The sequence below is a fragment of the Grammomys surdaster genome, unplaced genomic scaffold (assembly GCF_004785775.1).
Source record: "Grammomys surdaster isolate TR1022 unplaced genomic scaffold, NIH_TR_1.0 184, whole genome shotgun sequence".
NCBI classification, from domain to species: Eukaryota; Metazoa; Chordata; class Mammalia; order Rodentia; family Muridae; genus Grammomys; species Grammomys surdaster.
Genome location: NW_021604629.1, coordinates 7,271,494 through 7,281,008, shown reverse-complemented (window position 1 = coordinate 7,281,008; position 9,515 = coordinate 7,271,494). Strand labels below are relative to the sequence as shown.

The following is a 9,515-nucleotide window of genomic DNA, read 5'->3' as shown; positions in this document are numbered from 1 at the left end:
AGAGGAAGAGAGGGGTTCTGTGGCTTTTTCTGCAGCCTCTTTCAGTCAGGCTGATTTCCAAACCTCTGTGCACTATGATTGAGATCTATGCGGAACCGCCGCACCATCTCGAGCTGGGTGGCGATGTTCAGCCGAACGGACAGAGAGTACGCATGAAACTGCAATCTACTGAGAAAGAAAAGTAAGGAAACTCAGCGTGTGCCGTGAAGCCACGCCCCCGGCTCGCTCGGCTCACAGGCATTCCCACCCCGGGGGTTCCCGCCTATCCCACTTTCGCCGCTTTCTCAGGCCCCGCCCACCTAGAGCTGGAGGGCGGGGAAACGTTAAACTCCGATCCGTGGCTCTGGGATAGATTGCACTTCCTGCGTCGCCGCCGTCAAGATTCCGCAGACTTCCTTGACGATCACCGAACCGTAGTTGGGGCCGTGTTCCTGTGTCCGCTGCTGTGTCTGGTTATCGCCCCGCCGGAGCTATGGTGTGTTGAGCCCCTAATCCTCAGAGGGTTTGGAGCTGAGATCTGCTGACCTGGTCGGGGATCGACCTCTGTTCCCTGCGGCGCGGGGTAGTGGGAGAGGGAGCTTACCTCACGGACGGGCTTCTGCAGTGATTCAGCATCTGCGGCCTGGCCGGCGGGAAACGATCAGTAACCTGGGCGGCCTTTCGCGCAGCTTCTCCACTTTACATCGGGTCCAGGCGTTTCTTCCTCGGCCAGCCAGTCGCCCTCCCCTCTTAATTTACTTAGGTGGCCGATTCCATGATGCCCTATGGTCCTTCGTGATCTGCATAGGAGCTAAATTTATAGGAGTAGAGGGGTGCACCCGGCATCGCCAGCGCAGACCTAAGCCTGCAGTCGGGTCTTTAGGCCAAGTTCATCTTCCTCGTGGGTCTGTTTGGCTTAATCGGTCTCATTAGAGTGCCGTCGGGAAAGGCTCCATACAGTCACCTTGTTCTGTACCTAGAGATGAGAGGGGAAGTGATGGAATGGAATCAGGTTTACAGCGTAGGGCCCTGGGCTGCTTCTGTCGAGTCTAACATGCGAACTCTTGCTCTTTTTGCCCGCATGAATATTCTTCTAAGGGCCGACACACTTGCTTTAGTAATGGCATTATAGCTGTAGTGGTTCTGCCAACGGTAGCTATTTGTGCCCACCTCTTTACTGAGGATTTGTCTATGTGTTAATTCATCCAGTGACAAGAGGCAAGAAAAGAGTCAAAGTTAAACCAAACATAACTTTAATCATACTATAAAGATAGAAAGGTATGTAGGAAGCTGGGTGTTGTGGTACACGAGTTTAATCCCTGCACTCAGGAGGCAGAGACAGGCAGAATTCTGTGAGTTTGAGGCTAGCCTAACTCACATAGTTCCACGACAGCCAGAGTGTAGAGGCTGAGTCCAAAAGAGAGGGGGGGCAGAGAGAGAGAGAAGGAGGAAGAAGGAGAAGGAGAAGAAGAAGAAATGTATAGTTGAGCATGATAGTAGACGCCTGTAATCTGACCACTTGGGAGGCTGAGATAGGACTTCAAGATTATTCTCCCAGGTATATAGCAGAAGGCCAAACTGAGTTGCATCAGACCTTCATCTCAAAGCTCTGCTGGAAAATTGTGCTGAGAATTTTCGGAGATAAAAAACCGTCAAGAGATAGACATTTGATTCAATTTAAAGAAAAAGCCTTTGCCAAATTATTAGAGCCTGTAAGAGAACAGTATGAGCAAAGTGGAAAAAAAGTTAATGTGTGCATTCTTTAGCACTTGACTGCCCAAGGGCAGTGCTATGGAGAACAGCAGAACAGGAGTTCAGAAGAGGAGCCTGGTCCATTCATCCCAACAGTGCCTGTATGATTAAGGTGGAATCGTTTTGCAAACTGGGTGCTGGAATAATGTCTCAGGAAAGCTGCATTAGCAGAGAGGCTTTAACAATTGAAACACATGTCTTAATATTAAGATTTGAAGTTTGTAATGTTCTCCTTTAATTTGTCTTTCTTCCACTTTCAGTTTCGAAACCAGTATGACAATGATGTCACTGTTTGGAGCCCTCAGGTAAAATGTTTTCTACCATATCCATGAAGTGACTTTTCATGGCTGAAGAAGGTTCAGAAACCTGTGAGATTGTAAACTGGGCCTAGTAGTACACATCTTAATCTTTATTGGTCAGGAGGCTGAAGCCATAGGATCATGGAGTGGGTGGGCAGTTTGAGCAGCTTAGTAGAACCCTAAAGGAAACAAAGCTTGTGAGATTATAGGCTGTGATCTTAAAGTTAGAATTAAAATTAGTTTATTGGTTTTAAAAATTGAAAAAAAAAGGTTTTTTTGTCTTCAGGGCAGGATTCATCAGATTGAATACGCAATGGAAGCTGTTAAGCAAGGCTCAGCAACAGTCGGTCTAAAGTCAAAAACACATGCAGTGTTGGTTGCACTGAAGGTAAGTGTAATGATAACCCTGTCTTCCTCCCTCAGGAAACAAGTATCAAATATAAATTCATGGATAAATAATAAACTTCTAAACTAAAATACCATACTGTGTCTATTTAGAGGGCACAGTCAGAGCTTGCCGCGCACCAGAAGAAAATTCTCCACGTTGACAACCATATTGGTATCTCAATTGCGGGTCTAACTGCTGATGCCAGACTGTTGTGGTATGTACGATTATGAAAAATTAAGCATTCCTGTTGTCTCCTAATAGACTATTTTTATAAAAAAAATACCTAGATAAGATACCATAGGAAGTCATCTCCCAGAATGTTATAGTTTAATTGTTTATTTGTGTGGGTGCTTTGTCTTCATGTATGTCTGTGCACTAGCATGTGCTTAGTTTCCTCACAAACCAGAAGAGGACCTTAGATTCCCCTGATATTGGAATGATAGAAGATTATGAGCCTTCATGTGGATACTGGAACCTGGGTCCTCTGGAAGAACTGCTAAGCTACCTCTTCAGCCCCCAGAATATTAAAATTTGTAATACTGTAAATACCTTAGTGGGTTTGGGTGTGTAACTAAGTATTTCTATTTCCTATTTTTTTGGTTTTTTGTTTTGTTTTTTTTTGTTGTTGTTGTTTTCTGTTTTTTGTTTTTTGAGACAGGGTTTCTCTGTGTAGTCCTGGCTGTCCTGGAACTTACTCTGTAGACCAGGCTGGCCTCGAACTCAGAAATCTGCCTGCCTCTGCTTCCCAAGTGCTGAAGTGCAGGGATTAAAGGCGTGTGCCACCACTGCCCGGCATTTTCCTAATTTTTATAGTGCTATTAAACCTAATGGTTTTGAAAGTCCTTTAATTTGATACTCATTGACATATATATTGTTTCAAGTCCTTTATGCCTAAGAGCTGGACACTCTTCTGTTGAAGGATGACCTAAACCATTCTAGTTTTCTTTACAATGTCAATATTTATTATGCATTTGTGTTCACAAAGTTCAGTAGCATATAATGGTATAGACTCAGTTATAGATCTTGTCTTCAGGGAACTTAAAACCTATCTTATTTCTAAAACAAGGTGGGAAATAGAGAGTAATAGGTAAATTTCTGTAACTGTCCTGAGGAGGTAGGTATTTCTTGTTGAGAAATAGCACATAAGTGAAATGGTAGGCCTTTGGGGTCATACCAATTAAATTCTCACTTCATCACTTAGTATCTGAGATTGAGCTAGTCACTTAAATAATTTTTCCCACTAAGTAACCTGACATGTAAAACACTTAACACAGCTTTCAGAAAGAGAGAACTGAAAGTGGCCAAAACTAATCTCTTTAGTTCATCATGGTTTTATTAGTTAAAAAGCAAGGTAAGAGTAAGGCCCAAGTTGCTGTTTGTTAATGTTTTCGAAATATTCAACCAGTCTCTTAAGTCAGTAGTAGAGTGATACTCTGTGTTTCTGCTCTCAGAGTATAAAGTGTAGTATGCTGTTCAAATCTGCTACTTAACTTAGGTGTCTAAAATAGTATCATGCCAACATTGAGTTAGTATGAAAACTTCATCAGCAAGATGGTGTGTGTGTGGTTTTGGTGTTGTCTTTTCAAGTTTGATGTATGTTTTGTGATTAAAATACTTTTTAGCCTGGTGGTGATGGCACATGCCTTTAATCCCAGTACTTGGGAAGCAGAGAGAAATAGATCTTTGTGAGTTCCAGGCCAGCCTGGTCTACAGAGCTAGTTCCAGGACAACAACTAGGGCTACACAAAGAGAAATCCTGTGTCCCCCCCACCCACCACCCCCCCAAAAAAACCAGGAAAATAAATTTTAGCTGCTTTGAGACCTTAGACCCACTTGTATTTAGCGATTCCCATGTTAAATAGTATAATCTTAGAAAGTCTTAGAAAATTGAATTTAAACTACTGGACAGCTTGATGTTTACATCTAGTCAACACTTGCTGAGGGCCAGGGGGCCAAGGGGCTTGCCTCTCTTATTAGAGGCCTGGGATTTGACTTCCACACAACAGAAACACCCCCAAAATAAAGCTTGGTCATCAGATATGACATGCGTGTACTAGGAAGCCAATGTGAAGACAAAGGAACATAGCTGTTTCTAATTATCCCCTTTCATGGACACCAGCTTTCCTCTCCTTGCTATTTATCTGGCTTGGATCTTGTTAGGGTTATCAGTGAGATTCAGCTGTAGGATGGCTTATATCTCCTCTAAGGTGGCACTTATACCTGCTTTCAAGAAAAAAAAACAAAAAAACTTCTTTTCTTGTGGTTTGAAACCCAAAATTAAGGCATGTTATTGCTGACAATGGGAAAGACAAGAAAAGAGAAGGTACTTTTTGGCTCCTCCTCTAGTCTGTAAGTACTGAGTCCAGGATTTTGTACAGAGTAATAATAAGATTTATTCAGTTACTATCTTACTATGCATTATTATGAAGCCTGTTTCAAACACCTGGTCTTCTTGCCTTCACTTTCCACATGCTTGATTATAGGGTTGTGATGCCTTGCTTCACCCGGTCATTTACTTTAAAAACTTCATATGGTCCCAGAGTTTAGTTCACATACAAAAAGGAATCTATACATAGCTTACCGTTCTGATTTTTATGGATGTACTCCATGAAAATGCTTGCAGGAAAGCAAAATGGAATCAAACTGCTTTGTTTAAATGTTTAGATTTATCCTCTGTAGTATGGACTGATTAATTTTTTTTGTTTTCTTTTTTAGTAACTTTATGCGCCAGGAGTGTTTGGATTCCAGATTTGTATTTGACAGACCACTTCCTGTGTCTCGCCTTGTGTCTCTAATTGGAAGCAGTATCCTTTATGTTGGCATTCGTAAATGTAAACTGTAAAGTTTGGGTCACTTAGTGATTGCTTAGTTACTTGGAATATGATAGTATAAACATAAACCAGATTGTAACGGTTTGAAGAATTGGATTACTCTTTCACTATTTTTTATAAACAGTTGATATTTCCGAAATACAATAGCCCAATTTAAGGAAACTATTCAATTATCATTTTTAGACAGTAAAGGTTATGAATGGTTTTGGTTTTCCCCCCAAGTTCTTGCCCCTTATATTCAAAATAAATTTCTATATAGGAAGAGATTATTTTGTTAGTGTTCGTTCTTGGCTCTGGTGAAAATTCAAAATTTGTATAATTAGGCCAAAGGAATACTCTTTCTGTTACTTTCTTGTAGAAAATTATGAAACAATTAAGCTAGAAGTCTCCAGGTGGTGGTGGCACACACCTTTAGTCCCAGCACTTGGGAGATAACCAGGTGGGTCTCTGAGTTCAAGGCCAGCCTGATCTACATAGAGAGTTCCAGGACAGCCAGAGCTGCATAATCTCCCTGTCTCAAAAAAAAAAAAGAAGAAGAAGTTAGAAGTTTCTTTTTTAATTTAGTACATGTTGAAACAGATTCCTTAACTAGTTTCAGAGACCCAGATCCCAACACAACGATATGGCCGGAGACCGTATGGTGTTGGGCTGCTCATTGCTGGTTATGATGTGAGTTCTTGTATTATCTACTTTTCTGCCTCTGTGACAAAGTACCTGACAGAAACCACCTAGGGAAGAAGGATTTCTTCTGACACAGGGTTTGAGGAGACAAGAGCTTGTCCTGCGGGGAACCTGAGGTGGTCAGTCACACTGCATTGTAGTTAGACTGCAGGAGAGATGAGTGCTGATGGTCAGCTTATTGCCTCCTGGAGTTGATCCAGGACAGAGCCCATGAAATGGTTCTAGTCACTGTCAGTGAGTGTTCCCTTTTTGTTTAAATATGTCTGGAGCTGGGCATGGTGTGGCACGCCTTTAATCTCAGCACTAGGGAGGCAGAGGCAGGTGGATCTCTGATAATGAAGATTAACCTTTATGTTTATCACAGTTACATCCTAACAATGTTTTAAGCCTAGAAATAATTTCTAGTCAATTCAAAGTCAAGACTTTCATAATCTGTTTTTCTGTTTATAGGATATGGGCCCTCACATTTTCCAAACCTGTCCCTCTGCTAACTATTTTGACTGCAGAGCTATGTCTATTGGAGCCCGTTCTCAATCAGCTCGCACTTACCTGGAGAGACATATGTCTGAATTTATGGAGTGTAAGTGTAGTTTGGCTTACTTTATTTTTTATTTTTTTGCCTCTTTTAGTCTTTATATAGTTAGCAAATATACCCTAAGTGAGGAAAACTAATAGTCTTTAGTTTTTAAAAATCTTAAGTTTATAAAGTATCTGTTGTTTTGTAACACATGCTAACTTTTACTTCTAGCTACTAAGAGAACTTTATCAAAATATAAATATGTCTTCAACCTTGAAAATTCTTGACATATTTAGTCTGAAGTAGGTCCTGGTCAGAGTTGAAAACCATTGCATTAGTTGCTATTTGTAAGTTCTGTTTACAACTTATTGTTTGTAAATCTGTTTCTACTTTAGGCCACATAGAATTTCTGCATTATGCGGCCCATAAATAAGTAAGCAGTATAGCCGTGGGAAAAGAGGTGAAGAGTGTAAGATGATGACCTGGTTTTTAAGCACTTTGCTTTGCATTAGAAGAAGGGTTAATATCAGGGTTTTTTTTTCCTCTCAAGATTTTTTTGTCTTGGTTTCATAAGTTTTCCTGTGGCAGTGTAGTATTCTTTGAAGGAACTGGGAGTTTCCAAGATCACCCACTTATTGGGAGATTTTGAGGACTCAGCTTGTAGTCGTACCCTAGCTAAGATGGTACTGTGGTATAAGAGTTCGTAGCTTGGTCACAGAAGGAAACAGGAACCTGCAGGCTTCCCTATGCTTCTACCCTTCTCATGAGTGTCATGACAGCTGGGTGATACTACCATCCAAGGAGCTTTACTAGAGAATTGTTCGAATCTGTAGGGTGTTTAGGGGATAGTTCCGCTGTTGTGACACAGATGGCACTGCTTTATGATGGCTTAGCTCAGAATGTTTTGATGTTATTATATGCAAAAACAAGATGCTCTGCAAAGGAAATGAACTCCTGAATTTAAATTTTTATCTCCTCCTGGGTTAGCCGCTCATGTTAAGATCTTCTATCCTAATACAGGACAGCAGCAGTGAGTCATGAGTCTTAGTCAGCCACACAGTCACATATTGCTAAGCTGTAACATTTGGTAGGCAAGGTGTGTTGAATGCACACTTTACTTAACATTGGCCATTTATTGTGGGTAGTCCCATTGTAAGGCAACCTCTGGACATAGACTTTTGTGACATTTACTTAAGTCTCTCAGTGGTATTTTGTAATTTTTAGTTTATGTTTTGTGTTTCTTTTGTTTCATTTATTCATACTTTATTCTTTTCATAATATTAGTTTTAAGCATTTTCTCAGTATCATTTGCAGATTGCTCTGTCATAAGAACTTGATATTTATATATTGATTGAGTGTTCTGCAACCTTAAGAACACTTCATTAATTCTAGTCTAGTGGATTCCTTAGATTTGAGATCATGGCACTAGATCACATCATTAGCAGTAGAGGTGGTTTTACTTCTCACTTCCAAGTCTTGATGTGTGCTGTTTTTTTTTTCTTGCTTCCCAGATAGGTGCATTTTGTTTTTATCGAATACCTTGGCTAGAACTGTTAGTATAGTGATGAGTGGAAGTGATAAGGGCAGATGTCCTTGTTTGATTCCTGAGACTGAAGGGAAAGCATTCAGTCATTCTCTTAAGTATGATGTGCACTGTGAGATGAATAAGTGTTCTTATTAAGTAGTAGTTGGGAGTTTATCACATGCATTTATATCTGACTCAAGTGGACATACATTGTTTTTCCTCTTAGTCTATTAATGTATTGTGTTACATTGGTTGACTTTTCTGTTAACCATCTTTACATTCCTGAGAAAAACCACACTTGGTTATTATGTATAATCTTTTCTCCTTGTTGTTGGGTTCTGTTGGTGGTGGTAGAAATGATGGCAGTAGTTTTATTTTGGTTAAGATGAGGTCTCACTGTATAGTTGAAATGGACCTCAAACTACTCAGAATCTCCACCCCCAGCTCCATACCCTCCCAAGTGCTAAGGTATGAGCCGCTTATTTGGGTGTCTTTATTCATAGGGAACATTGGTCTATATTTGTCTGTGATGACTTTGGTATCAGGTAATATTGACCACATAGAAAGAGTTGAAGACTTATTATTAATGAACATAAAAACCTGCATTCTATAAAATACATTCTATAAAATTGGAATGGCATTTGTAACCAGGACTTTTATTTAGTCTAGTGAAAGACAGATCATATTTATTACTAAAAGACATCAAGTAGTCATTGATGTTGGTTGATACTAGATTAGATTAGATGCTAACATTACACCTTTGGCTGTTTTATTCTATGTAATATGTCATTCAAACCACCATTTCAGACTACAAACTTGATCATTAAAAGAAGCCTTATATGATGGTGAAATTAAAACATTATTTTTAATTTATTGCATACAGGCAATTTGGATGAACTGGTTAAACATGGTCTGCGTGCCTTAAGAGAGACACTTCCTGCAGAGCAGGACCTGACCACAAAGGTAACTCAAGGTCCCAGTTGTAGGTATTAATGGTATAGTTTAATCCTCAATCACAAGAATAAAATAGCATGTCCTTAAGTTACTTTAATTGGGCAGCCTTGATTTGTCATTTCCTTTCAAGTCACCAAATTATCTGGTTTTGAAATGTCATGTTTAAATTGGGGTGGGAGATTATACAGCAATAAAATTCCTTCAGTTTTATTTACAGTAAGTATATCTTTATCAGATATTTACATTACGATTCATAACAGTATCAGAAGAACAGTTATGAAGAAGCAATGAAAATAGTTTCATGGTTGGGGGCCATTACAACATGAGGAACTGTATTAAAGGGTCACAGCATTAGGAAGGTGAAAACCACTGGTCTAGGAGAAGACTTCATTACTAGGTGACTTGGACTTTTGAGGTTTCTCATAGTAACCAAAGTAAATATTGAATCAGTAATTGAAAGAACCATAGTTTCCTGCCTCTTTTCATGCATACCTACAGTTTTTAAAACTTTGAATTATTAATATAATTATATATAAAATTAATATAAAAATAATAATTATATAAAAATTAATATAATTATATATAATAT

The 9,515-nt window shown here is 39.6% G+C and overlaps 1 protein-coding gene across 1 annotated transcript in view; it reads left to right on the top strand.

Moving 5' to 3' along the window:
- Window positions 1-359: 359 nt before the first annotated feature.
- Psma1 (proteasome subunit alpha 1) overlaps window positions 360-9,515 on the top strand; it is an 11,598-nt gene continuing 2,442 nt past the window's right edge. Inside the window, exons 1-8 of the mRNA XM_028768037.1 lie at window positions 360-475; window positions 1,992-2,036; window positions 2,317-2,418; window positions 2,529-2,632; window positions 5,134-5,222; window positions 5,848-5,918; window positions 6,381-6,510; window positions 8,856-8,935. Of these exons, the coding sequence (XP_028623870.1) occupies window positions 473-475; window positions 1,992-2,036; window positions 2,317-2,418; window positions 2,529-2,632; window positions 5,134-5,222; window positions 5,848-5,918; window positions 6,381-6,510; window positions 8,856-8,935 (624 nt within the window). The 5' untranslated portion in view covers window positions 360-472. The remainder of the gene's footprint in view (window positions 476-1,991; window positions 2,037-2,316; window positions 2,419-2,528; window positions 2,633-5,133; window positions 5,223-5,847; window positions 5,919-6,380; window positions 6,511-8,855; window positions 8,936-9,515) is intronic.